General features: G+C 50.4%; 4 protein-coding genes across 38 annotated transcripts in view; 2 read left to right on the top strand and 2 right to left on the bottom strand.

Moving 5' to 3' along the window:
* Pcbp2 (poly(rC) binding protein 2) overlaps positions 1 to 3,339 on the top strand; it is a 25,915-nt gene extending 22,576 nt beyond the window's left edge. For all 21 annotated transcript variants that reach the window (XM_050126662.1, XM_050126678.1, XM_050126676.1 and 18 more), the window contains one exon: positions 2,908 to 3,339. In XM_050126662.1, coding sequence (XP_049982619.1) covers positions 2,908 to 2,944 — 37 coding nt within the window. In that variant the 3' untranslated portion in view covers positions 2,945 to 3,339. The remainder of the gene's footprint in view (positions 1 to 2,907) is intronic.
* Positions 3,340 to 3,933: 594 nt separating this feature from the next.
* On the bottom strand, positions 3,934 to 21,416 carry Map3k12 (mitogen-activated protein kinase kinase kinase 12). Of its 5 annotated transcripts, none has more exons than XM_050126642.1 (14): positions 20,237 to 21,416; positions 9,126 to 9,604; positions 8,527 to 8,710; positions 8,163 to 8,354; positions 7,791 to 7,949; positions 7,540 to 7,698; positions 7,200 to 7,308; positions 6,850 to 6,959; positions 6,642 to 6,758; positions 6,419 to 6,556; positions 5,685 to 6,309; positions 5,451 to 5,521; positions 5,100 to 5,373; positions 3,934 to 4,695 (listed from the first exon to the last, which is right to left on the bottom strand). In XM_050126642.1, exons 2-14 carry the CDS (start codon positions 9,568 to 9,570, stop codon positions 4,600 to 4,602), a joined length of 2,679 nt encoding a protein of 892 aa, XP_049982599.1. In that variant the 5' UTR covers positions 9,571 to 9,604; positions 20,237 to 21,416; the 3' UTR covers positions 3,934 to 4,599. The 5 variants fall into 5 exon arrangements, with proteins under 5 accessions (XP_049982599.1, XP_049982601.1, XP_049982602.1 ...); XM_050126644.1 differs by having other exon boundaries at positions 5,100 to 5,328; positions 21,324 to 21,401; XM_050126645.1 differs by having other exon boundaries at positions 5,108 to 5,373; positions 21,324 to 21,400.
* A 281-nt stretch (positions 21,417 to 21,697) lies between these two features.
* On the top strand, positions 21,698 to 26,637 carry Tarbp2 (TARBP2 subunit of RISC loading complex). 6 transcript variants are annotated; one of them, XM_050126685.1, is made up of 9 exons: positions 21,698 to 22,039; positions 22,564 to 22,733; positions 23,688 to 23,790; positions 24,289 to 24,381; positions 24,828 to 24,900; positions 25,060 to 25,177; positions 25,453 to 25,580; positions 25,880 to 26,081; positions 26,227 to 26,637. In XM_050126685.1, the coding sequence occupies exons 1-9, from the start codon at positions 21,987 to 21,989 to the stop codon at positions 26,379 to 26,381; spliced, it is 1,095 nt and encodes a 364-aa protein (XP_049982642.1). In that variant the 5' UTR covers positions 21,698 to 21,986; the 3' UTR covers positions 26,382 to 26,637. The 6 variants fall into 6 exon arrangements, with proteins under 6 accessions (XP_049982642.1, XP_049982646.1, XP_049982645.1 ...); XM_050126688.1 differs by having other exon boundaries at positions 21,703 to 22,039; positions 22,569 to 22,733; positions 26,224 to 26,637; XM_050126683.1 differs by having other exon boundaries at positions 21,707 to 22,039; positions 26,224 to 26,637.
* Positions 26,638 to 26,699: 62 nt separating this feature from the next.
* The window catches only part of LOC126491185 (cyclic AMP-dependent transcription factor ATF-7), a 103,673-nt gene continuing 102,911 nt past the window's right edge, over positions 26,700 to 27,461 (bottom strand). For 2 of the 6 annotated variants that reach the window (XM_050126653.1, XM_050126652.1), the window contains exon 12: positions 26,844 to 27,260. In XM_050126653.1, coding sequence (XP_049982610.1) covers positions 26,938 to 27,260 — 323 coding nt within the window. In that variant the 3' untranslated portion in view covers positions 26,844 to 26,937. Of the gene's footprint in view, positions 27,261 to 27,461 lie in introns of all 6 variants that reach the window. The other 4 variants (XM_050126659.1, XM_050126657.1, XM_050126656.1 and 1 more) reach the window with 4 other exon arrangements.

Below are 27,461 nucleotides of genomic sequence, written 5' to 3'. Positions count from 1 at the left end.
TTTTTTTTTTTTTTTTTTTTTAATCAAGATGAGCTACAAGTATTTTCCACAAAAGAGGAAAATGATGTGCTGGGGCTGTGGATTGAAAGCAGTGGTACAATATTTGCTGGGTTTATTCTCTTGCATTGGAGAACAAAAAACGGAAGAGCAATGTATCCCATATGGTGAGAAGGCCATTTGATTCTCTTGTCAACCCATGGACATATTGTGAGTTTTCTTTACTGTGAAGGTTTCCATGTAGATTTATTTTTTTTTCTGATGGCCTTTCCCAGCCTAGAGTGATATTGAACAACAGCAGAAAGACGTGGCTGTTCTTGCGTACTACATTACCTTTCAGTGTTAGGATGACCTTACATGTTTGTGTTCAACGTACCCTGGGTCAGGGTGATAGCTGTGTCCTATGCTGAGTGGTCCAACTCTATAGTTCAGACATTACTATGCTGATAACTATCTCCATAGGGATTTCATTTTTAACTTTATCTTGTCTGTTGGAAAGATTCTGTTTTTGTTTTGCTTGTTGTGTTGTTGTTTTTTTTTTTATTTTTCGGTTTTTTGTTGATGTTGTTTTTTTGTATTTTTTTTTTCCTTTTGTTTTTTGAGACAGGGTGTCTCTGTGTAACAGCTCCTGGCTGTTCTAGAACTCGTCTGTAGACCAGGCTGGCCTTGAACTCAAAGAGATCCACCTGCCTCTGCCTCCCAAGTGTTGGTATTAAAGGTGCCTGGCTGATATCTAACAGATATCCCCAATAAAGAATTGCTGGGATGGGAATCCAGATATTCAGGGGACTTGACTGTCATGAGTCAGATGTGTTTCTGGTTGAGATTTCTCTTCTGTGCTCCCCTCTGCATCTTGCCCTTTATAAATTTTTAGGCTTTATAGTGCGTGCTGGACAGTTGTTGAGCTGCTTATATGTGGCCACCGTTCTTCCACCCTATATGGTAGGGATTTTTGTTTAAGTTACTAGATTTAAACTAACCAGTTCCATGGAACCTCTGTTACCTACAAAAGCTCTATCATTCAAAGGTTGTTTTACTTATTTGATGTGTGTTTTATGTGTGTATGCATGTGCATTATATGTGTGCAGGGCCCTCGGGCACTTGAAAATGTTGGATCCTATAAAACTGGAGTCACAGACAATGTGAGCCACCAAGTGACATTGTGAACCAAATCCAGGTCCCTGTAAGAGTAATAAGGGCTTCTACCCCTTAACTGTCTCTTGGGTCCCTAAAGCTCATTGTTTATCTTGTCCTAGGGTCATCTTATTTTGAGATTGATAAGAATCTGCTGTATTTGTGTCCATGTTGTTGTTGTTGGGCCCGTGTGCTGTGTGTAGGTGCATGTGTGCCGTGGAGCACAAGTGGTTGTCTTCCACCCTGTTTGAGATGGTCTTTTTTTATCCTGCTAACAGCTGACTTTCTAGCTTCTAGGGATTGTCCTTTCTCAGCTTCTGATCTGTCCTAGGTGTGCTGGGACTACAGATGCCCTGGACTATCTGTTACTGTTTAGGGAGCGTTAAAGTCAGGTCTTCATGCTTGTATGACAAACACTGTATCCACTGAGCCATCTCCACAGCCCATGTATTCCTGTTTTGTGTGTGTATCATGTATGTGGATACATATGGGACTTGTATGTGGGTGAATGGAAGTCAAAACATGTTTGTTTTCCTCATTCTCCAACTTATTTTTTGAGATGAGATCTTTTGAACCTGGGACTCACTGACTAGATTATATACTCAGCAAGCATCCCAGATTACAGGTGTGCACTGCCACTTCTGGCATTTGCTTCATCAGGGAACTCACTGAGCCATATCTGTAGCCCCTCTTACTTTTCAAAGAATGAAATAGTTCCCTTTATATTGAATTTCACCTATGAGTGTACTTAGCAAGCCTGACCCTTGCTTTGGAGATCTCACATATGTTTTTAATGTTTAGGCACATTCATTTCTGACTTTAATGAAAACAGTCTTTAAGTGAAGGATGACCTTTCTGGTTTCTGGGACAATCCCCCTTTGTTGTATTCGTACTTTAGTGCAATAGTGTGTTACTCAAACACCTATTAGATGTCAATCACCTCTTAGTGAAGTTGAGCTTATGGTGTGGAACTGAGACTTTTAGTTAGCTTCAAAATGAGGTATTTTGCTGCCTACCTAATTTCAGTGAAGTATACTGAATGCCTTTCCTTCAAAGTTTAATTGGTTCCAGAACCTCAGATGACCCATTTAAAACAGACGTAGAAAGGTACTGTAGTTAGGTATGTTTAATAGGAGGATTTGGCACAGTAAGAAAGAAGGCCATAGGTTTTGGGTTTTGAAGAGTGAGCCCTGTTGCTTGTTGTATTATTCATTTTTGTAATGAAATCTAAGCTTGAAAACAATAACTGAATTCTTTACTATAGTTTCTTTACTTGGTTCTTTCCTTTAACACCCTTTAGTATCTAAAGTTATGTGTTGTCTTAAAGTTATGTGATGTCTTCAAATGTGCTCCTAATACAAAGCAGTTCCTTCACACTGAGAGAGCTACATAGGCTGTAAACACATGAGGTGAGATTTATCTTTCTGGAGGCTAGTGTTCTCACTGTTGTGTGTTCTCACTGTTGTGTGTTCTCACTGTTGTGTGTTCTCACTGTTGTGTGTTCTCACTGTTGTGTGAAGGGGGTGAGCAGAGCAGTAAAGAAACAGTTTCTGTGTTCCCTCCCAACAACAATGCGAGTTACAGCTCTAGAAACACTAGAGCAGTTTCCGAGGGTAAAGCTTAAGGAGACAGTGTCACCAACATGGCGTGCTTTGTTAAATGAGCCTCAGGATGCTAGGTTGGAATGGTATTAACATGCACACCACATCGCGTTACAGTTGATTTAAGAGACCTTGTAACTGGGTAAACTGACCGACTCTTCTTTCTGTTTTACAGGCTTTCCTCGGAGACAGGTGGCATGGGGAGCAGCTAGAACAGTGCAGATTCACCCATAATCCCTTTCTGCTGTTCACCACCACCCATGATCCATCTGTGTAGTTTCTGAACAGTCAGCGATTCCAGGTTTTAAATAGTTTGTAAATTTTCAGTTTCTACACACTTTATCATCCACTCATGATTTTTTAATTAAAAGCGTTTTAATTCTTTCTCTGTTCAGCAGTTACGCTGAGATATCCATATTTAGTTTTATAAGCTTCTCCCCCGTTTTCCTTTTTTTTGGGGTTTTTTTGGCTCATGAATTTTTGTTTGTCATGGAAATGTAAGAGTGGAATATTAATACATTTCAGTTTAGTTCTGTAATGTCAGGAATTTTTCAAAAAAAAAATTAAAAGATGGACTGGAGCTTTTCCTTTGTGAATAGAAACTGGATGCCACAGTGACTACGTGGGTGTTATTCCTGTCTGGATGTTATTTTTATACCTTTAACCTTCACAGAGCCCTGGCTGGGTTTGAATAGAATTAAGATTTTCTTCTGTTTTACCACTCCATGTTTTGTTTTTGTTGTTCTTTTGTTTAATTGTCCTTGGTCTTTCCCTGCCATAATTTTGCGTGGCCTTTAGAAGATTTGTTCATGAGGAATGGATGGCAATTACATACGTTCATCCTAGGGTTGTAGAGCAACAGGTGTGTCTATGCAGCTCGGCCAGGAAGATGTGTGTGTGTACATATATACGCACATATATATTATGTATACACACACATATAAAGCACGCACATATACATACAGATGTGTATATGGTTGACAGTAAGGTTGGGAGTGACTGCCCCTTATTCTTAATCTAACTGGCCTTCTTTAACCCATTTATATTCTCGTCCTGAAATAATTTAGAAAAGTTAACTTAGAATGTTGAAGTTTGACATGTTAGAAAAAGTAGTAAGTAATTTGTCCAGACAAACTCTTAAATCCAAGATTGTTAAACTACGTATTGCATTCATTCACCAAGAAAACCCTCGACAGCTGGGCCTGCATGGAGTGGTTATATTTCAGGGTTGTTCACAGGGGTTACAGTAAGACAGTCCCCACCCCTACCAGGCACCAGGATAATAGTAGGGACTTTAACAGCACCCCAGTTGTCCAGCTCTTCAGCCTGAGCCATCACATGCTATCAGTCTTCTAACTTGCCTCTGGGCCCTAAGCCAGGGCTTGGGCAGAGAAACAGGGACAAAGAAATGGTTACATTGCCACCTGAGAAACCTCAGAGGGGAGGACCCAGCCTTAGTTTCCCTCCTCCCAAGTGCAAAGTGTGTAAACAGTGAATGGAAAATAAAAGTGCAGTCTTAAGTGGATCCTCTCCTGCCTCCCCCCCCCCCCCCCCCAGTGTTCAGGGGTGGACAGTGTAGAGACAAGCCTGGCTTTTCTATTGCCTAGACGCTTGCTGAACATAAGGAATGGGGTGAAGCAAGAAGGGACCGGTTTCCTTTCCTCGTAGCTCTAGGATAGTACTTGGAATCATTCGTTTCCACAGCTGCCAGTGTCCCTAGAACTTATTCTGCAATTGGTCAAGGGGGGGTTCCTTCACTCTCAAGCCTGATTTAAGGCTAAGAAAGCCCCGTCTATCTGTTGATTATGTGGCGCATATATATTATTTATATAAATATTTCTCTATATACAAGGAATAAGAGTGTCTTTCATGGAGGAAGGGAGGCTGGGGGCCGCAAGGCATCAATGCTGTTGGAGTTGTCCAGTTCAGTGCTGTCACAGTCTGAGTCCTCAGGATTGGGGCCCTGTGAGGAAGAGTAGAAATGCCGTGAGCATTGCCGCTTCCTTCAGGGCCCTCAGTCAACACTGGAGGTTTTTCTCTTACTGCTTATAGGTTGTTTAGATCGTGCTTCAATGCACTTGCCAGATAGACTTTTCGGGATGGGATGCTTTGCTGATGGCAGTTTATAGTTCACCAGTTGAACATCAGACACCAATACTGGAAGCTCTGAACTGTTGGTTTCATTCCATTTATATGGATATTTGTTTTCATTTCTATGGAAGAAACTGGCTTGGAAACTTAAGTGGTTTGAAGGCTAAGTATCTTAAGTATCTCTAGCCTGTACAGCTGTCTTCCCTAAAGATTTTCACATGACTGGGTACCAGCTCCCAGTTCATGTGCAGTGTCTGGCGCTTGCTCGTGACTCACCTGCTCACCTCTGAGTAGATCCTGTTGTTGCATGGGCACGGAGCTGGTTTCAGGGTCAGGGACCACCTCTGAAGCAGGTGGGTCCAGTGGGATTTCTGAGCCCTGGGAGCACATGTCATCAGACTTTTCATCTGGCCGCTCATCAGTGTTGGTACTGCCAACTTCTGGTGTGCCACTGGGGGAAGGCTCACTAGCTGTACCTTCCTCCACATCTGATGGGTTCTCTGAACTGAAGGTAGAGAGTGACTGACGCATGTTCGAGCCCTGAGGCCACCTAAACATTGAGGCAAGGTTACAGCTTTTGTCCTTTACAGTTCCCAAAGCAAAAGATGCCATTATACCAGCACTCACCTCTGACTGGGGGGCAGCTCTACTTCACTGTCTACCTCTCCTTCCTCCTCTTCAGATGAGATACCACGTTTCTACAGTAGAGATGGGTGTGTGTATGTGTGTGTGTGAACCAGTCAAAAATACCAAAGTCATTAAGAATTGGGGAAGGTTACATAGTTGGGTGGGGTTACAGCACTTGGACCCCTAGGGAGATTAAAGAAGGAAAGGGAAAGGAGGAACTGCCCCATACTTTACCTGACTTCGAGTCACAGCAGCCCTGTACAGCAGTGCAGCTGGGGTCAAGTGCTGGGACCCAGCCCGGCTTCCTCCCCGGCCTGCAGTCCCTTCCCTTCCAGTTCCCAGCAGCCCCATGCCTTCACCAGGTCCTACTGGTGGAGGTGGTTCCCCTTTGGCTCCCCCAGGTGAATCTGGGCTGGTAGAACCAGGAGCTGATCCCTCACTTGGAGGAGTATCGCCCTGGGGTGGAGGAGGTGAGCCAGGATCCCGAGCTCCCCCTGTGGCCCCTCGGCCTCGTGCTCCCAGTGCTGCCGACAGCAGATCTGGGGATGATGAGGACATCTTTCGCAGTAGAAGATCATGGTGGAGTCCACGGAGAGCAGGGGGGCAGGCATCCCAAGCTGAAGGGCCCACTCCTAGGCCCCCTGGGCTTCCTAGTCCTCCAGGCTCATGGGGTGGCAAAGCTGCTCGAAGCCCAGGCAGGTCTCCACAGCTGCCCTTGGCACTGGCCTTTCGGTGACGGGTCTTGCCACGACGACTCCTTCCTGGTGAGGGGGGTCCCTTAGGACACCCAGGAAGCCCCACCCCACTTAGGGCTGCATCTAGTTTAGGTAGCAAAGATTCTGTCTTGAGAATATCTGGCCTGGTAGGAGAAGGAAAGGACAAGGTCGAGGTCAACAATTATAAAATCCTCCCCACTAAAGACAAACACTGCCATGCCAGCTTCCCTTCTGCCAGTCCTGTTCAGTCACCTTTTACTGTGGGGTGACAGTTTCTGTGGCACGTTCCTTTTCTTGATGAGCTTCTCCATTGTGTTTCCATGTAGGAGGCCGCGGGAAGGGTGTGACTTCAATAGACCTGGACATCTCCTTTCCAAAGCCTGCTCTCGCCTAAAGATCCGGACACCTCATTAGGTCTCCCAAGTTGGGTAGCTTCGTGAAAACCAGGGACGAGGTGTTTAAGGGGCTTAGTTACCTGAGCAGCTCCCTCTCTTTGAGTTCTAGCTGCAGCATGAGGGCATTCAGCTCCATGTACAGGTTGTTGGCTCTCTCCAGCTTCCGTTCATAGTGTTCCCTGATGTCCAGGGCATGTCTGAACGGGCAGATGATTGTCGCAAAGTGAGCTGCCCTGGTGCCCCTTCTCTGGGGTTGTGGTAAATGGTTCCTACTGAGTAGGCACATACCTGAGTTCTTCCCTTCTTCGCATCACCAGCTCCTCTTCTAGGCGGTGCAGACATGTCCCTTCTGACTTAATCTTTTCAAAGTGCAGTTTTACTTCTTCCCGCCACTCTGCCTAGGGATGGAGAGACATGAGGTGAGGGGGTGAGGACTGTGTCCCTGTAACCTCACAGACCCTGTCCTCTACATCTGTCTAAGAGAACTCATCTATTACTGTGTCCCTGTAACCTCACAGACCCTGTCCTCTACATCTGTCTAAGAGAACTCATCTATTGAGTCAGATTTCCTGTCCTATCAAAGGCTCTGCCATGTTTGTAAGGGTCAGACATCCATTGTTTTTCCACCCACAGCACACCTGGGACTTAAAATAAGTCTCCTGGGGTGTGGAGAGCACGTCGGCAGAAGCGATGTCCAGGTGCAGCAAGATCTGTCGGAATGATGGGCGGTTTCGTGGTTTGCTGTTCCTAGAAGGAATAGAGGTGGGGAGGGATGAGAAAGGAACTAGAGCTGTCTTTCCCAGAGTGAGTCCTGTGACCGCCTGTTCACAATTCTGGGTCCTGGACCTTGGAGCGGTCAGGGAACTTGCTTTTGCAATGAATTCTCAGCCTAGATATCTGGGTTCTAGGTGCTGGCTTTCCGTCACTCTCTAGCTCCTCGACTTGGTCAGTCCAGTCTGCCAGCCAGGCCATCCTTACCAGCACTGGCGAAGCAGAATTTTAAAACCATCTGGGCAGCTGGAGGGCACAGGCAGGTGGAGACTGTTGCTTCCTACACCCCAGATGATGGCTGAGGAGTCTACGTCTTTGTAGGGAATCTCGCCAGTCAGTAGTTCCCATAGCACCACCCCAAAGGACCTGAAGACAAGAGAGGACATCATTCAGAGGGTTCCCTCCACAAGTCCTGTGTGACATCTGTATAATCCTGGAAGTACCACCCTGGTGCTTACCAGATGTCGACCTTCTCAGACACAGGCTCATTGCGTATCACCTCAGGGGCCATCCAGGCCACTGTCCCTGCAAAGGACATCTTGGTGCTCTTGTCACTCAGCTCCTTGGAAGTGCCAAAATCTGAGATCTTCACCACATCGTCGTATGTGATGAGCATGCTGGTAAAGAGGGTAGTCAGCCAGTATCCATGTCCCTCCACACCCCATTTAACTGCTGTTACTGTCTTTATGATATTGTTTGGGACACCTAACACATTCTTCCAACGACTGTTGCTTGGAAGAAGTTTCTTGGATGAATTTAGGACAGAACCTGAAATGTGCTGTCCCTGCCAGGGGAAGGTCACCTGCATGCACCTCAGCCCGCTTACTCACTTGGGGGATTTAAGGTCCCTGTGGATGATCTTGTGCAGGTGCAGGTAATTCATGCCACCAGCGATGCCCATGGACCAGTCCACCAACAAGGAAGGAGTGACAGGGCGGCCAGCCCTGAGCACCTCATATAGCTGACCTTGGGCGCAGAATTCCATAAGGATGCAGTAGCAGGGAGCCTGTGTGCAAACACCCCTGGGGGCCAGACAGGTCAAGTCATTGATTACTTCAGTGTGGATACCTTATGGACCTATATTTCCACCCAGACCATTTGTTTGGGTCTCCTTTGAGAATGGGAGATACATGCCCAGGTGAGTGGAGTTCTGGGGCTTAGCACGGTGTTCCCAGCCCCTGCCCTGGACCTCACTTGAAAGTGATGATGTTGGGGTGCTTGAGCTTTCGCAGATGCTTGATGTCGGTTTCCTTGAGGTCTCGAACCTTCTTCACAGCCACTTCCTCCCCATGGAAGCGTCCCAGGAAAACAGCACCCTGAGCCCCTGAGCCTACCCATTGCAGGTCCAGGATCTCCTCAAAGGGGACTTCCCAAAGGTCTGTGGGTAGGAGGCATAGTGCCACAGGCTCAGAAAGATCTGCACTGAAGGCCCTGTGAGACACTCAAGGGTTGGGTGCATATGTCAGTGATGAGACAATGTAGGCCGAAAGACTAGTGAAGGGAATAATTGGGGTAGCCTTGTAGGAAACTGGGTGGACCCAGGGTGTAGCACATTTGTAGAGTACTTGGCTAGCATGCATAAAACCTAAATGCCTGGGTTGGGTTCCTCAGCACAGTGGGAGAAGATAATGAAGAGCTGAAGACTCAGCTGTGCAGTGAAACACGTGTCTAGCATGTAGTGTTGGTTTAATCCCAGCACTAGAACAAACACGTAAAGGGGAAATCAAGCTGATGAGGTAGGAAGTGATTAGGTTGGGAAGTCCCAACCACTGTTGAAGAGGGATCTGGCCTACCTTCCTGCTGTTGCTTGTGTTCTGTGGAGTAGGCTTTGCCAATCATTGTCCAGACAGGGCGCAGGCAGCCAAAGAGACCTTCAAGGAAGCCACTGCCGCTCTGGCACTGCAGCCGCACCTCGTCAGCTCGCACCCTCGATGCTCGACTCTCAGGTGATCCAGTGGCTCCCCCTGGCCCACCTGCATCCTGCTCATGTAGCTGCAGGACACTATTGGCAAAAGGCTCTGGGGGAGGCTCTCCACCTGGGGAGGGACTGGGCCCTCCCCCGCCCTGTCCACCCAGAGGCACAACATCTCGAAGTACACATTGGGTAGGTGTTAGGTCCTTCTCTGGGGTGCAGTCTGAAGTGTCTGGATCCAGCTTGCGCATGGAAGCCTCACTTAGAGTAGACACAAAACCCCCAAAGGAAGGGGAGGGTGTTCGGGTATCATGGAGGCAAGCCATGGCCTCTGGAGCCAGGTGTGCGGAGCAGCTGGCCCTGTGAGAAATTAAGGAGGGAGGGGCCGTCAGCCACAGACAGTACAAAGAGCTCACAGTACCTAGCTGTAGTTGGCCTGCCTGTCACTATGGGAAATCTGATTCAGCTGAGCTTCCTCTTGGTATCTATGAAGTGATGCAAGTGACAGATATACAGATAATATACTTGAGTATCAGCAGGCAAAGAGAAGTAACACCCACTCAGGTGCTATGGCTAAAGTTAAAGAGCCCGACAGCAGTGGTGCACGCCTTCAATTTCAGCACTTGGGAGGCAGAAGCAGGGCAGATCTCTGAGTTCGAGGCCAGTCTGGTCTACAAGAATTAGTTTCAGGACAGCCTCCAAAGCTACTGAGAACATTTAATGTACCTGAATGCCTGGGTTTCATGCCCAGCATGGCAAAATCAAAAATGAAAGCAAGGAGAAGGCCAGGCAGTTAAGAACACTACTCCATGGCTCAACCATCTGAAATCCCAATTCTAGGGGCTCCAACACCCTCCTTTGGCCTCATCAGTCATTCACTACATACACGGTGCACTCAGATATTTGCAGGCAAAATACCAACACATAAATCTTAAAATTAAGGGCTGGCTGGGCGGTGGTGGCGCACACCTTTAATCCCAGCAGTCAAGAGGCAGAGGCAGGTGGATCTCTGCGAGTTCGAGGCCAGCCTGGTCTACAAGAGTTAGTTTCAGGACAGGCTCCAAAGCTACAGAGAAACTGTGTCTCAAAACACCAAAAAGGAGGGGAAAAAAAAATCAAGGGCTGGAGACACTGACTGCTCTTCCACAGGTCCTCAGTTCAATTCCCAGCAACCACATGGTGGCTCACAACCATCTGTAATAAGATCTGGTGCCCTTTTCTGGCCTGTAGGCATACAGACAGATATAAGACTGTATACATAATGAATCTTTTAAAAAGAAAAAAGCCTAGGCCTGGTGTAGTAGTGCACACCTTTAGTCCTAGCACTTGAGAGGCAGGGGCTAGTAGATCTGAACCAGATCCTGGTTTGTACAACCCCTGGAGCATTCTCGTCAGCTGAGGTTCACTGTCAACAACAGATTTTTATTTTTTATATATAATGTCTCCTGATGGAGGTCTGGCTGTCCTGGAACTCTGTGTAGACCAACCTGGCCTTGAACTTACAGAGACCTGCCTGCCTGTCTTAGTGCTAAAATTAAAGGTGTGCACCACTAAATCCAGCCTGGGTGTCAGACACTTTTATCTGAATCTCAATCTCAGGCACACAGTGGCAACACACAGAGACCTTCCTCGTGTTGAATCATACAAGCAGGCTTTTCTGCACACTCAGATAATGTGATGTCAACATCTTCCCGAGTCAACATGCAGGCAAAACACCAATGTGATGTACACTGATTATGTATTCCTAGCCAACAGTACCCGAAGCCTTCTCAGGAACATTCAACTCAGGACTCACATCTGGGCCCTTCTCTTTCTGCTTACAGGTGACCACTCAGTGCTCGCCAACAGGATGTTACCTCGTCCAGAAACAACCACAGAGCTGTGCTAGCCCCTCAACAGTTGGGAAAAGGGGGTGGTGTGAGGCTCTGACCTTCACCTGCATCTTCTTAGAGGTCAAAAGAGGGCTCATCTCTTTTTTTTTTCCTACCCCCCCCCCAGCTCTCCAAGTTTAAGCTTTCCAGGCAATAGAAATATGTCCCAATTCATAGCTGTGTGCTAAATAGCAAACATTAAAATGACAGGTCTAGGCCAGGTGGTGATGGTGCACACCTTTAATCCCAGCACTCAGGAAGCAGAGGCAAGTGGATCTTCAAATTTGAGGCCAGCCTGGTCTACAGATCAAGTTCCAGGACAGCCAGGGCTACACAGAGAAATCCTGTCTCGAAAAAACAAACAAATGGGTTGAGGACGCAGCTTAGTTTGGTAGAGTGCTTGCCTGGAATGCAAAGGCCTTGGACTCCATAAACCTGGGCAGGGCACACAGGCCTGTAACTCTAGCACGTGGTGGGTGGAGGCAAGAGATCAGACATTCAAGATCATCCTTGCCTAAGTATTGAATCTTAGGCCAGCCTGAGCTACTTAAGATTCTGTCTTGTCTCCAAAAATAAACAACATCTACAAATCCAGCTGGGCCTAGTGGTATAATTCCCATATCCCAGCACTTGAGAGGCAGCGGCAAGAGGATCCTGAACATGAAGCCAGCAAGGACTACATAAAACCCTACTTCAGAGAAAGAAACAAAAAGAGCCATACAAATAGGCAAAGATCCTGGATCTAGTCCCTAGCTGGCACCTATAAAAACAATACCAACAAACTAAATTTTACATTTGATTTGGGCAAATTACAGCTGCGTGTCAGTTTCTCCAGTTACACAAAGAGCCCAACTAGCATCCAGGCTCAGCAAACTCTCCCAGCTTTCCAGACTTACTTCAGAACTTGACACCAAGAGTCATACTGTTCTCCCAGCCCCATGTTTTGTGGGTATCAAAGAATGAGACATGGGGTTTGCTGCTAGTGTTCCCTCTAATCAGGGAATGAAGGACAGTGTGGAGGGTGCTCAGAGCACGGTGCAGGAATAAAGGACACTCTCAGCTTGCCTAGCACCATCTGCAGCCCTTTTTCTTGAAGACTGTGTGTATGGGCTAGGTTCGGGTCTGTGCAGGTAACAAGCACCCCCGTTTATCCTGTGACTAGTACATTTGAAAATCCTACTGACTGGGCTGGGCTTAGAGTTGTCAGTTGCTCTTGCAGAGGATCTGGGTTTGAGTCCCACACTCACACGATGGCTCAGAACCAACTGTAACTCCAGTTCCAGGGGATCTAATAGGCACCCACATAGTGCACATACATGCATGCAGGCAAAACATTCATAAAGTAAGTAAATAGAAACAAATTAAAAGTTAAATATGACACATTGCCAATATTTTCTCTAGTCCTGTTACTGCTTTAGTTGAAGCCTCATTAGCTATCAGAACCTGGCTGAGGATGAATGATTCTCAAGTTCTCTCTTAATTTTCCATTCAGCTTCTGAAAGATCCAAAACATAAAACTCATCAGCTTTGTTTGTGTAAGATCCCTTAGTGGCTTCTTATGTTGGTAGCTAGGCAACCCTGGGCATCAAGATATATCAGGTTCTGCACTGGACTGAGCTCCCAATGTCCCAAGGAGGAGCAGAAGGAGGGAAAATATGAGCAAAGAAGTCAGGACCACGAGGGGTGCACCCACCCACGGAGACAGTGGGGCTGATCTATTGTGAGCTCACCAAGGCCAGCTGGACTACGACTGAAAAACCATGGGATAAAACCGGACTCTCTGAATATGACGGACAATGAGGGCTGCTGAGAAGCCAAGGACAATGCCACTGGGTTTTGATCCTACTTCATGTTCTGGCTTTGTGGGAGCCTAGCCAGTTTGGATGTCCACCTTCCTAGACCAGGATGGAGCGGGGAGGACTTTGGACTTTCCACAGGGCAGGGAACCCTGACTGCCCCTCAGACTGGAGAGGGAGGGGGAGAGGAGTGGGGGGGAGGGGGAGAGGAGAGGGAGGAGGGGGGAAAAGGGAGACGGGGTGGGAAATGGGAGGCGGGGAGGAGGCGGAAATCTTTTTTTTTTCAATAAAAAAATTATATTAAAAAAAAAAGATATATCAGGTTCTGAATTAGAGTGTCCAAAGGCAATTGTGAACTTTCCCAAAAGTTACTATGTGTGCAGTCTTTAGCATAGGCTGACTACTGCAGTTCACTGTCGCCACAATGTAACACTAGAGTGCTCGCATAGCAAGGAAGGGCCTTGAGTTCAGTCTCCAGCAGCACAGAAAGGGACCTAACTGTTCCAGCGTGGAGTGGAAGTGGGAGGGTAAGAAGCTGAAAGTCTCCTGCTTCACAGTGAGTTTCAGGCCAGCCTGGGCTACACAGTGAAACTTTGTTTTAAAAAATAAACAGAGTAGGGCTGGAGAGATGGCTTAGAGGTTAAGAACATTGCCTACTCTTCCAAAGGTCCTGAGTTCAATTCCCAGCAACCACATGGTGGCTCACAAACCAGCTGTCTAGGAAAAACAAAAAGCCCATAAACTGTAGGGATACGGTGATTATAAGCACAAGACTGCACAATACTGGCTATGTCCACATGCAGCCTTGGGTATGGAGGGCTCACAACACCACACCGATCTTTCCTTCCCTCTGGCCTTCTATTAAAGAAACTATAAATGCAGCTAATGGCTGCTGGGAGAGGAAAGACATTTTCTTTGATGGTATAGACCCCACTGGTAAGGTGCCCATGCCACTGTAAATTAACCCAAATTGAGGCTCCTATTAGCAAACCTAATTAAACTCTGGGGGGGGTGTGGAGGGGAGAAGAGAGGAGGAGACAATGGAAGGGGTATTGGTTGGGAAGGAATACATAGGATGTGGGGGAAGATGGGACAAGGGTTATGAGGAATATGGATGATCAAATACATTATATACAAACATTAAAATATCATAATGAAACCCATGGTTAGGTATAATTAATATATACCAAGGGGCCGGAGAGATGGCTGGGGTTAACAGTGCTTACTATTCTTGCAGATTTTTGGAGTTTGTTCCCAGCATCCACATGGTGGCTCACAAACCAAGGCCCTGCCATAGTGCCAAGTGCCATAACCTCATGCAGGCTCCCACACACACATAAAAAATATGAAATTAAGAAGCTAAAAATTATACAAATACAGTTGGAATTATAAGCCCCACTAAAGCACAGGTACAGAAGTATTAACCAGCTGGTGGCGCCACAGTCACCGTCTCACTTCCACCTGTAAGTCTTCCATGCAGTCCCAACCCTGTCTGGTTAAAGTGCTTTTGAGTGGGCAAGGCCCTGAGCCTCCAGCCTCGTGGCTCAGAAACACTGCTCTACCCACCTAGGGTCACACATGCCCCGTGTGTCTCAATTCCCTGAATCCTCCGAACAGCCTAGCAAATAAGGCGTATTTGGTCTTCTTATGGTCTAGAGAAAACCGAGGTCAAGAAACCAGGAACCACAGACTCTGAATTGCCAACATATCCCACGATGTGTGCGGCTTCGGCTTCGAGAGCGTAAATTACTAACACAGACCAGCCTGCGAACACACGGAGAATTTCCTGCAAACGACCCTAAGACTTCCGCCTCTCACCGCGGCCCCAAGGATGGGGCTCTCGCATGCTCTCGCATGCCCACCTGCTGGACCGCCTGACACCAGGGACCGCACCGCGGCAAGTGGAGTGGAAGGGGTTACGGCCATAGCTCCCCCTCCCCTGCCGACCTCCTTCCCGACAGTCACGTGCCGCGGGGCTGGGGGCGCGGCAGCAGGAGGGGTCCAGGAGGGGGAGAAGAGAGCACAGCCAGCTGGGGGAAGGGCTGGGCGCTGCGGCGTAACCATGACGACTGGGCCCGTGAAGTCATCGGGACAAGATTAGCCTAGGGTCACGTGAACGCGAGTCAGGGGCGGGGCCCCGCCGGAGCCCGCCTCTGACCTGGGCAGGTTTAAGGGTGGAGGCTATGTTGGCTGCCTGCATTCAGGTATGGGCTCGCTGTTGGCCCCACCTGTGTCCCCTGAAGCTCACCTTCCTCCGACCCCTCATGCACAGATACTTGGGCTGGGTATCTGGTGAAGGAAAAGGGAATGGGAGGGGGAGGACTCGTAGGGTTGCTTGGGGGGGGGGGGCAGTACCACACAGAAGTTAAGAAATGGACAGTCAAAAGAACTGGGTGAAGAGATTGACCAACAGCGTCAAACCTGGAGGGTGGCCTGAAAACAGAACCCTGGGAAGATGGAGACGAAAAGGAGATGACTACCACAGCCGGCCTTTCCCTTTCTACACTCGTTTCCTATCTAGAAGCCCAGTTTTAGGTATCAAAGCATCAGATTTTAAAAATGGTTTTGGCACCATCTGGACTGCAACCAGGTATAATCGTAGATAGGATGCCATCTTCAGAATCAGTTTGCAGTTCCGCCTCGCTGAGATCACACAGGCAGCCCCAGAGGACACTGTGGTATCCAGGGCCAGCAGCTGGGGAGCCGAGAAGCCATTCCACCTGCTCACCTTTTAGGGCAGTGGGAACAGCTGGAGAAGCAAGAGATGACACCCAGGGCATTTAGTCATGGTATGGGTCCCCTACCCCCTCAGGCTAGTGACAGCTCTTCTAGATTGACCTGAAAGAAGACAGACTGGAGAGTTGAGGGACCCCAGGGAGCCGTGGTAAACTGGAGATTCCTCTTTCCCAGCAAATGTCCCCTTTCTGCTTCCTTTATTCCTGACCCACCAGCTGTGTCTCACTGCCCCCCAGCTGGGTCGGGTCACCCAGGGGGAGAGGACCTGTCTCCCTAGCTATCAATTATGCAGGGCCTGGGGGGCACAGAGCAGGGATTTCTGTCAGTCACTAAACCACAGGACAAATGTGGACAGTGCCTGTGTGCCGGACTGTGAGGGCACAGAGTGGTCCCTGACTTCATCTACTACGGGAGATGTCTATAGAGTTGGGACCTGGAAGTCACCTTCACCTCTCCTCATTCCTGAGGAGACTGCAAGGCTGAAGCAGGTGGGCTCTTGCTCCTTCCTGCTGTAGCAGCAGGACCCGGTGGCTTGTCTGGTGGTCAGTCCTGGAGGTTCTGCTCAGGGGTGTGGCCATCTGCCTATCCCTTGAGTTCTCACACTCAACTCTCTTCCTTCCTGGACCTCATTTCCCTCTCAGGGACTGTTATGGGAATCCTGGTTCTCTACCACGCATGCTGTGAGATCCTTAAGGACAGATGCTTCTGAGTGCAGGACAGACGGCTGCTGTGCCTGCGGCCTGCCTATCCCCCCCCCCCCCTATAGGGTTTCTCTGTAGCTTTGGAGCCTGTCCTGGAACTAGCTCTTGTAGACCAGGCTGCCTCGAACTCACAGAGATCCACCTGCCTCTGCCTCCCGAGTGCTGGGATTAAAGGCGTGCGCCACCACCGCCCGGCTACTTTTCCTCTTGTCAGGACCCATGGTCTTACCCCAGAAATCTTCCAAGCTGGAAAGGACTCCCACTCTCTTAGGGGCCGTGAAAAGGGAGTTGGCTTTTGAGAAGTGGAGATCACAGAACCCTAGGTTCTTGCCACTTCAAATCCTGAGGCTCCTTTTTATCATCCCTTTGCCAGTAAGGTGGACGGTGAAGGGGCTGGGGCTCAGTGCTCAGTGCTGCTTAGGGAAAAAGCCAGCTATGGATCTGGAGGGGAAAAGGCACTACAGCAGCCTTGCCCTAGGCCCTTGGAGGTTGGGTCTCACACAGACTCTCCTACCTGGCCTTCAGGGCTGAGGAGGGGCAAGAAGAGGAGGTAGGGGCACAGTGAGCCATGCCTGCCTCCTTCCTGGCTCTGCTCTGTTTTCCCACCTAGTTAGACACCAGATCTTTCTTTGTGGATTGTAGGGAGGCCAGCTCTTCTCAACCAGAAAAAAAGGAAGATTTGGCTCTGCTAGGATCAATGATAATTCCAGTGGTCACATGAGAGTAGGCTCCAGATCTGCTGTCTTGCCTCTGCAAACTTGAGGGAAGGTCCGGAGCCCTGCACCTCATCCTTATTCCCTAGCTGGTTCCCTCTGGGGCCTGCTCAGTGAGCCTCGCTCAGGAGGATAAGAGAGGCAGCGAGCAGGAGCAGCATGGCATGGCACGGCCACAGGCCTGAAAGAAGCGGACTATAAGGAACACACGGCACCAGGACTGAATTAGCATCTTAAAATATCTGAAAGTAACCACGTGAGCTGAGACATACCTGTAAACTCAGAGGCTAAGGCCAACCTAAGTTACACTGTGAAACCTTGTCTTAAAAAAGGTGACAGGTGAAATTATGGATATTTCAACTTTTTTCTTCTTTAAATAATACAAGGTCTCATATAGGCCAAGCTGGACATGAATACCTTTTGTTTCTCCTAAGTGCTGGGATTACAGGCAGGCACCAACACACATAGTTCATCAATTCTCTTCTTTAGGTTTATCTATATTATTTCAGTAATAATTTTAAGCTTCCTTTAATATAAAATGTGATGTTTTTGCTTTTACATGTTTTTTAATTGCAGAAAAGAGATAAGACATGTGTAATATCCATCCATTTCTGTTCCTAGCCTAGGAATGGGGAACTCACAGGCCTCAGCACCAAGTTTCTGCTCTGATGCGCTGGATGCCCTGCAGTATGAGACCCGCTAACAAAGCTGTCTCTGCGCAAAGGCCAGTGGGACATGCCTGGCTTCCAATTCTAGTTCTCATCTCATGACTGGTTTGTTGTTGTTTCTGGACAGACAAGCTCTTACTCTGTAGCCCTGGCTAGCCCAGAACTCCAGTACAGACCAGGTGTTCGCCTTCATGCTCTGATACTCTTGCATCTCTCAAACTCTGTCTTTCTGGCATTATCGGTTACTTAGCTCACTGATCACTGAAATGTACCACCGAGACTGGCTACCTCACTGCAATCTCCTCATCCCTAAAGCTCAGATGATGACAGTGTAACTTAATGTTACATGAACTACTGAGGTAACCAAAAGTTCTTGGCCCAGTACCTGGCACACAGGATGCTCTCCAAAGACAGCAGTTATGTTTCACACAAAGTAAAATAACTTTTTCTTATGTCACCCACCCATACTAGCCTTGAGCTTGCTCTGTAGTTGACTATGACCCTGAGCTCCTGATCTCCTTCCTCTCTGCCCCGAGCAGGATAAGGGAAGTAAACCACATCAAACTTTCTGCAGGGCTTTGCCATGGCTTCTTGGAGGCCCCCTACCAATGGAGCCACACCCCTGTCTGTAGCCTTGGCTGTCCTGAAGTCACAAAGATCCACTTGTCCACCTGCCTCCTCTGTGCTGAGATTAAAGGCGGGCATCGGCCATGGTGCACCGGGCTAGCTTCTTGCTTCTTTTATCTCCTCAAAACAAGAGGTAACACCGAGGACAGGAAGAAAGGTGGAAAACAAGAGGTGAAAAAAAATAGCAAAGGAAAATGCAGCCTGCCAGGTTTCCTGGCTCAGCCTCAAAGCCCACTCATTTAGGAGGCAGAGGCAGGAGGGTTCAAAGTTCAAGCCCTGACTGGGCAACTTAGTGGCACTGTGTCTCAAAATAAAATCTGTAAAAAATAAGTTGATAATGTAGTTTGGGCTGTAGAGAGCTTGCCCAGAATGTGTAGGGTCCTAGGATCAATTCCTAATGCCACAAATAAATAAACAAATAAAACTGAAGGTCAGGGGCTCTATCGTCCAGACCGGTGTTGCCTCTCTCCCAATGCACACATGACCAGGCTTTCTGGGGGCAAGTGGACAAACTCCTCTGCGGGCACCCTTTCAACAAGGACAGAAAAGCTTCGTCCCCAATTCTCTTACTCCTTAGACATGGACAACACGAGGCAGAAGTGGGTGCTAGAATTTAGGGTCCTTTATCACCTTACCAACACTTCTCCCCTGAGAACCTGAGCAGTAACTGCCTTTTAGAGGGTTTTTCTGTGAAGAAACCTAGGTAATCTGGAATCACACCTTCTACCAATGACGGCGAACTTCATGAGTGTTGGACCTTGGGGTCTTCCTGGGAGCCTACAGTTGGCTGGGGCTTAGCTTGAGCCTCAGATACTTTCCCCTCCTTAAATGTGAGACAAGAGGGGGCAGCGCTATTGAACTTGGAAACTTCAGTGTCTGTACGGAAAGGCCCAGGGGGCACCTGGGATCTTTCCTTCCCAAATGCTTGCTGCTGATGTAAGCCTGGGATGACCAGGCTGGAAACCAGGTCTCTCAGAGCCAAGGAAGGCAACCGGAGAACTGGAAGGGAGAGGAGGATGAGAGTGAGACGCCCACTGTGGCTGCAGGGGTTTGGGGTGTGTGAGATCTCAGGTGCGTGTTCTCTTGTCCGAAGGCCAAAAAGGCAGCAAATAGAGTTGCAAGCCTCCTCCCTCCATTCCCTACTACTGCTTACGGAGTCCACCCTCAGCCAAAGCCTTGGCTATCAACGTGGTAAGCCAAGGAGTTTGGTGAGTGTGTGAGAAAAGGGGGGGGGATTCATAGTGTCTGACCTGGGAAGTGGGTTAGGGAAGCCAGAGGACAGCCGGCTGAGACCGAAGCCACATACAAATGGGGGAAGGGTTCAACAGCTGGATGGTAGGGAATGCCACAGCTGGAGATCAGAAACATTAGCACTACAGACGGAAGGGGAGAGAAACCCCGCCAGGGCGTGCAGGAATAGGAGCAGCCTAATTTTCAGGTGGAGCCTGAAAGGTGCAGGTGTGGGGGAGGGGGACGGTGGGTACATTAGGCCTTGCCCTTCCCTCCCTTCCCTGGAGAGGGCCACAACTCTCCCTTCCCCTTCCCTCTCGGTCTTGAGGATGAGGAGAAAAAGAGGACGTGCTCTTGCCCGCCGTTCTTTAAGTCTTCCCCTGGCCATCTTCACCCCCACATGATCCACTACAGCGTTGGAGGCTTCTGGTCTCAAAACTGGGCCGCCGCATCCCTCAGCTTCGCCCCGCTCCTTGCTATCTCTAGGCGTCGGGTCCAGGTACCCAGTTCCTTCATCCCACGGTCTCAGCATCCTCAGTCACCTCCTCCCCCACCACGCCACAATTGTATCCCGACTCTTCCGCCACCCCAGATCCCAAGACCCGAACCCATTTCTGCCCCCCACCCCCACGACTCGCCCAGGCTCTCACCTCGGGGGCTCCGCGGCCGCAGCACAAAAGGCGGCGCTGCTGCAGCTCGGCTCCGGATGCTGCTCCCGCCTCCTCCTCCTCCCCTCCTCCCTCCCGTTGCCCTCCACCGGACCCGGGGTGCTGTCACTGGCGATGCTCGTGTGGAGCTCAGGTGCTCGGATGTCAGCCCCAGCTTTTGGCCCCCACCCCCTAGTCTAAGCCCCGTCCTCACTCGACTTGAACTCCCGCTCCTTCCAAGGCCCCCGCCCCTGGGCCCCCGGGACGGACACGCCCTGAGCGGGGGATGCTGCGCTGGAGCCGCCGGCCTCTTAAAGGAGCCCGCGGCTGCCATCCGGCGCGCTCCAGGCTCGTTTCTGGCTCGCCTAGGCTCTGTGCCTCCTTCCTGGAGGTGACCTACGGCAATCCCTCTTTGGGCCTCATGCGGATTCTGTAGGAACCCCTAGTGACCTGTCTTCTAGACTCTTTCCTATACCCCGAGAGAGCAGCTCCTCAGCGTACAACGCTCTGGCTGTGCCCCCTTCTCAGATCAATATCGCCAGCTGGTCTTCCTTGTCACTGCTCAGTTCACCCCATTGGAATCCACCCAGTCCTAAGTTCTTTCCCACATCAGAGCTCCTGGATGACCCCTCATTATCATCCCGAGAATCTTCTACCTTCTTAGTAAGACATCTCTTCCTAGAGCTATTCTTAAAACACTCTTAGATCACGATTTTCGTGGTGTCTTTCTTCCTCTGTCCAAGGTCACAAGATTTTCCCTATATCCTTCACCCTGATGGTATCAAGACTTTGGGGATCCAAAAGTACTTTGCGCATATTTTAGTTCGTTAATTACTCTCGTGCTCTTTCAGCTGAGACTAAAGAACACAGCATAAGAGCCACCTCATGATCCTCGGGCCCCAGGTTCCCGGACAGTTCAAGAAAGGTTCACTAGGGCCTATCTAAAGAGTCGCAAACCCCGACAGGCTGCCTGCGCTAATGAAGAGCGGCAAGGACACGCCACAGAAAAGCAGCAGGTTTTTAACACGAAGGCCTGAGGCGCTAGGGACTTATACTGGTGCCTGGGGAGACAGTTTCTGAAAAAACTTACGACAGCCCCATAGCTCTGAGGTGGGGGCGGCCAGGTAAGGCCCATCCTCTGGGCCAGCGAAAGAACCACGCCAGCAGCCCCCTCAGCCAATCACAACCCTTTCTCAAGAAGCGGACCCTATCTTTCCCCGTCCCGCCCTCTGGCCCAGGTGACCAATCGACAAGCGCCTAGAGGAAGTCGCTCTCAACACAGCCAATGAAGCCGCGAAGCCTGCAGCGGTGACCGGATGGCGCGCGGGCACCTGGGTTCTGTAGTTCTCTGAGGGCTGCGTCCCTTACCGCCCCGCCCCCAGTCGCCGCCACCTGCTAGTACGCATGCTCACAGTCTCAGCCTGGGAGGAGGCAGTGCGCTAGGAAGAAGGCGGGATGACACTAGAAAACAAAAACCACTGGTAGGTTGGGAAGCTTCCGTGGAGGGTCCGCTCCTCCCAGAGGGCGGCGCAGGCGCCCGGGCGAGCCACGCGGAGAGTTGTGGGGCGGATAGCTCGACTCCTGATGAAGACACAAGGAGCCGGATGGGCAGGGGACTCCAGATCCCAGCATGCCCCGCTGCGGGCCCTGTCGGCCGCGACTCCGGGCTTGGCCCCGGCCCTAGCTCGTCGGTGGTGTACTGGGGCGCGTGGAAGCTGTAGTCACGGTGGCGCTCGCGGGGACGGAGGAGGGAATGAGTGAAGAGGAGCAGGGCTCCGGCACTACCACAGGCTGCGGGCTGCCAAGGTGAGCTGCCTATTTCGATTCCTGCAGGACGAAAAGTGTGAGGCTGTGCGGACGGGTAGTGGCGCAGCCCCAGCATGCACCTGGTCTGAGGGTTGTTCCCAGCAAGCACTGGGGTAGTGGGCAGAGGTTCCCAGCATGCACTGGGTCAGTGGCCATCGCCTCCAGCTCTAGTTTGGGGTTGGCTCGATTCCCAGACTGCTCTGGAGTCTTAGGCTTTATGACCCGATGTTCAGTGCATTTGGTGGGTACTGGGTTTCCGAATTGCATTGTGCCAGGGGAAAATGCACGTCCAACCAGCACTACGGCACAGGATCCCTCTCCCTAACTGAGAACAGTCCTTTCTCCACTTGCCTTGGGGTAGAGGCTCTTGCTTTCCCTCCTGCACCTTAACTTTTAGCCCAGTCCATGGATGCTATACTGCCTGGGATCCATGGACCCTAATGGCTATGTCTAATGTGGTAATGCTTGGTCAGGTGGGTGCCGAAAGGGAAAGTGTGATAGTGGTTTGTGCCCCTCTCTCCCAGCGTAGAGCAAATGCTGTCCGCCAACCCGGGCAAGACCCCGATCAGCCTTCTTCAGGAGTATGGGACCAGAATAGGAAAGACGCCCGTGTACGACCTTCTCAAAGCCGAGGGCCAAGCCCATCAGCCTAATTTCACCTTCCGGGTCACCGTTGGCGACACCAGCTGCACTGGTGAGGAAGGCTTGGGCAGCCTGGCTGGGGTGTGCATTCACAGGGCCCGTGGCTTAGTATCGTGTAACCGCTTCCCAGTCCTCTTCTTTAAGGCCAGGGAGGGGTGGAGATTTTAGCGGGGAAAGCTGCTTTCTGGATTGGAAGAACAGGGCTGTCAGAAGTTGGATAGGACAGGAAATGTCAAAGGGATCTGCTACTTTTACTGCCGTAGAGGGTATTTGGGGTAGCAAGCTCACACTCTGTTGGCCTTCATCTTAGTCTCAGAAACGAAATGACTGGCAGATGGTCACATGCCTGATGAGTGGCAGGGTAGAGCTCTTACTTCAGAACCGACCCTTTGTTGTTTCTACTGCCTATTTATCGAGGGGAAAGGAAGACACTCCCCGCTCCTGGTGTTGGAGCTCACAAGTCCTGCCTGGCATGGCTTAGTTATGGGAGATAACTGAGAGATATGGGCTGTTCTAGGTCCGTTTGTATTGTTATGATGAAACACCTTACCTAAACGCTGTTTAGGGGAGGATAGGGTTGATGGTTTACAGCCCTCATCACCATTAAGAAACTCATTCACAGTCAAGAGCAAAGAGAATAAACTTGCTGCCTGCTTACTGTTCCATAGCCTCCCAGCACACAGCAGGGGCAATGGCAGATGCTGCCACTTTCAGACCACCTGCCTAGGGGTGGCACCACGATAGGGGCTAGGCATTTCTACCTCATTAGCAATCAAGACAGTCCCCCAGATGTGTCTACAGGTCAGTCTGATGTAGACAGTGCCTTAGTAAGGCTTTCCTTTCAGATGATGCTAACCAGGATGAAGGCCTTTCCAGCAGTCAGCAGAACCCTTCCAGTCCTGGCAGGGGGGTTGCTCAGAGGGCTGTTGACTCCCTCTGGCTGTGGGGGCTGGTTTCTCTGCTGTCCGCTGGTGACCTCCAGTATTGCCCACACCCCTTTTCTTAGGTCAGGGCCCCAGCAAGAAGGCAGCCAAGCACAAGGCAGCTGAGGTGGCCCTCAAACACCTCAAAGGGGGGAGCATGCTGGACCCAGCCCTGGAGGAAAGCAGGTGAGGGAGGAACAGCCAAGGCACACTAGCAGCCCTGCCGAGAACCCAGGCGTCCTCACTGCCTCCTACTCCCTAAGCCCGGCCTGGAGACTCCAAAGCTGAACAGGGTGTTTCTAGGGTGGCTCAGGGTAATAGCCCCTTTGATGGGTGGTGGCTGCTCTGGGGCTGGGATAGGGCATAGGGGGTGGGGACTAAGGCTGATAAGTTGGTCCTGACATGCCCACTTTCTAGGAACATGACTTTTCCTCTTCTACATTTAGGTTGGAGCTTGTTGTTGGGTAGGAAAGAGACTCTTTTCTGAGCCCCCCCCCAACCTCAGTGCTTTTGAGCCAGTGTGGGTCAGCAGAGGATCCCTGGAGGAAGAGCTGTTGCTGGGGCTCTCTTTGAGTCTGGATCAGGGGGAAGGAATTCTCTCAGGGGATGGAAAGTCAGAAGGACCTCACACCCCCGTTCCTTTCTACATGGGTGTGAATCCAAGGCTCCCTTCCCCTTGGGAAGTTCTTTTTCTCTTCTAGATCCTTCACTGCTTGAGGACGCGCCTGTCATTGCTGCAGAAGTTGCCGCCCCTCTTCCATCTGCTCTACTAACCAGGTATCTTGAGTTCCCTGATATCTCAGAGGGAGGGAAGACCCTCACCTCTTAGCCCTTGGACCCAGGCAGGTTAGGATGAAGAAGCCTTTAAGTAAACACAGAGTGGAATAATTGAAAAATTTGCACCAGAGCTTGCTGGCAAGCTTGAGATGGAGGCAATTTACGATGTCTAAATAGCCATGTGAAGATGTTAGATTGTTCAGATATTTTATAGGCTCCATTTTCTGAGCTGGGCACGGTAGGTCCCATGTTTGAGGCCCACAAGGTACTTCCAGAACTGGCTCCGTCATAGGGAAACTGCTGACATATTTCCACATCGAAATTCTCCTGGGAACTAGCAGGGCTGGCATGCTGGGGGTTGGGAGGAGCAAGACTGGATGTTTGGACAGATTGCTCCCTGCCTGGTGGGAAGTCAGGAGATGGTGGCAGTGGCCCTTCTCCTCTAGGAGCCCTCCCATGGAGATGCAGCCCCCTGTCTCCCCGCAGCAGTCGGAGTGCAACCCCGTTGGTGCTCTGCAGGTCTGTGCTGTCCTCTCTGAACTAGGGCTGTGAGCAGGGGTCTTACTGTGGGAGGGTGGTCATCCTCACCCAAAGGCTGAGGCTCCTGGGAAGAAGGCCATGTAGCTAAGGAACCTCTCCTTACTTAGCCTTGGGTTCTTGTGTCTGTCTCCCTTTAAGGAGCTCGTGGTACAAAAAGGCTGGCGTTTGCCAGAGTACATGGTGACCCAGGAGTCTGGGCCTGCTCACCGTAAAGAATTCACCATGACCTGCCGGGTGGAACGCTTCGTTGAGATTGGTAACTGTTTCTGTCGCGCTCTGACCAGGAGCACAAGGTGGCTCTCTCTTTGCCTGGCTATGCTCTATCCCTGTGCTTTGCAACCCCTTGCTTAGCTCCTGCTCCTGTGTCCTCCTTGCCCCTGCCCATCTTCCCCTCTCTTCTGGCCAACGACAGACTTTCAGCTCCCATGTGCGTTGACATCCCATTGAGGGACTTCAGTCCAAGTATAACCCGGAAGGAGAGCACTGGCCTCTTAGCAATGCCCACACCAGCAACCCCTTCCCCACACTCAGGCAGTGGCACTTCCAAAAAGCTGGCAAAGCGGAATGCAGCAGCTAAAATGCTGCTTCGAGTGCACACAGTTCCTCTGGACGCCCGGGATGGCAACGAGGCAGAACCTGAGGATGATCACTTTTCCATTGTAAGTGGTTTATGTGGGTTTGCCATGTGGTTCAGTGGGTTGGGTCTGTCTGTGATTTGGGAGTGAGTCTGGACCTGCTTCTCTTCAGTTTTCTTACCAAACTGTAGGGCCTCTTGAACTTGTGAGCCCAGCAGTCCCCTCAGCCTGTGCTAGCCTGTGCTGCACTCACTGGGGAAAGCTCACCTAGGGCAAAGGCCCTGTAAGCAACTTTTACTGGGGCGAGGAAGGCTGCCTGGAACCAGATGAGGTTCCAGCAGATAGCATGCCAGAGCTTAGCTTTCTCCGTCTCATCTTATTAGGGCGTGAGCTCCCGCCTGGATGGACTTCGGAACCGGGGGCCAGGCTGCACATGGGATTCCCTGCGCAATTCTGTGGGAGAAAAAATTCTGTCCCTTCGTAGCTGCTCTGTGGGCTCTCTAGGGACTCTGGGTTCTGCCTGCTGCAGTGTCCTCAATGAGCTCTCCGAGGAGCAGGCTTTCCATGTCAGCTACCTGGACATTGGTATGGCCAGCTAGGGGACTTGGCGGGCGGTGGAGGGGACAGGACCAGAGGAAGTATAAAGGGGTTAAGAGATAGGTGACGTACATCATATTTGGTGCCCTCTCTCCCCCATACTTCCTCCTTCCTCTTTCTTGGTTTCTAGAAGAACTGAGCTTGAGTGGGCTCTGCCAGTGCCTAGTGGAGCTGTCCACCCAGCCAGCCACTGTGTGTCATGGTTCTGCAACTACCAGGGAGGCAGCCCGAGGTGAGGCTGCTCGCCGCGCCCTCCAGTACCTCAGGATCATGGCGGGTAGCAAGTAGCACCCTGGCTGCAGTGATGGATGTGCACTGTTTACCTCTTGCCCCTCCTGACCCTGGCCCCATGCATCGGCGCAGCTCTGGAACCCTCCAGGGCTGCCATCTCTACCTCTGACACAGACCGCCTGCCTTGAGCCTGAGGAAGGCACAGGCGAGCAAAGGGCCCCAGCCAGCACAGGATTTGCTCTCATTCTATGGATGGCAAATGAAAAGTAAATTGGAATTCTAATGGATTCTAGAATAAATGCTGCTCATTGGCTTCCTAAACTCTGCTTTCTTTGGCCGTGGGTCATGTGGTTGTCAGAGGAATAAACGTGGCATGTTTTTCTGTTACTGTAGGAAGGAGGCTATGTGCAGTTAGCTGGGGACCCTTTGAGCAGAATGGTGTGAATTTGAGTGGAGGTGAGGGGGCTATGCTTCTTGTCCTTGGAATCCGCCGCCCATTCCCTGAAAGTCTTGTCCAAACACATGGATTCAGAAGACAGGCCATTTTATTTGGGGGCACGCGTGGCACATGGGGGGTGATTTTGCATGCAGACACATCACAGGGATGATGCTGTTACTTCCCAAAGCGCTGAGGGGCAGCCAGGCTCCAGAACTCTCTAGCCCGGGGACTTAGCTGCTCTTTGCTCCAGGACCCCCAGGTATTTCTGCCAAACCTTTGGAGAGATTCATCCTCAGTTGAAGTTCCATCTACTTTAGCTTCCTTCACCTCGTCCTTAGCCCTCCGCCTTCCCAGCCTCTGTCTGCTGAAACTCACCTCTGAGGATGAAACAGGAAGGCTGGGCTTTTGCCAGGTCTCTCCATGGCCTGAAGCAGAAAACGCAAGAGGGTCCCAGGAGTCTGGGCATCCTGTGGTGGGTGGGGTCCCCCATCTTCTTCCTGTGATGAGAGGGTGACAGGGAAAAGGCAGTGTCCTCCTGGACATTGAAGACATGGGGGAAAAGACTAGCTAGGAGCAACTTGTATGGGCTCAGGAGCCATCTTCCTTAGAAGCCAGGCTTCATGAAGACCTTAGCAGCCAGGGAACATCAAAGCCTATATCACAAGTTTCAGCGGAGGGGATAGTGCGGGGAAGGGCGC

Source organism: Alexandromys fortis, unplaced genomic scaffold, assembly GCF_014885135.2.
Source record: "Alexandromys fortis isolate MF-2015 unplaced genomic scaffold, M_Fortis_MF-2015_v1.1 scaffold_264, whole genome shotgun sequence".
NCBI lineage: Eukaryota > Metazoa > Chordata > Mammalia > Rodentia > Cricetidae > Alexandromys > Alexandromys fortis.
Note: the sequence above shows the minus strand (reverse complement) of the source record. Positions and strands in the feature narration are given on the sequence as shown.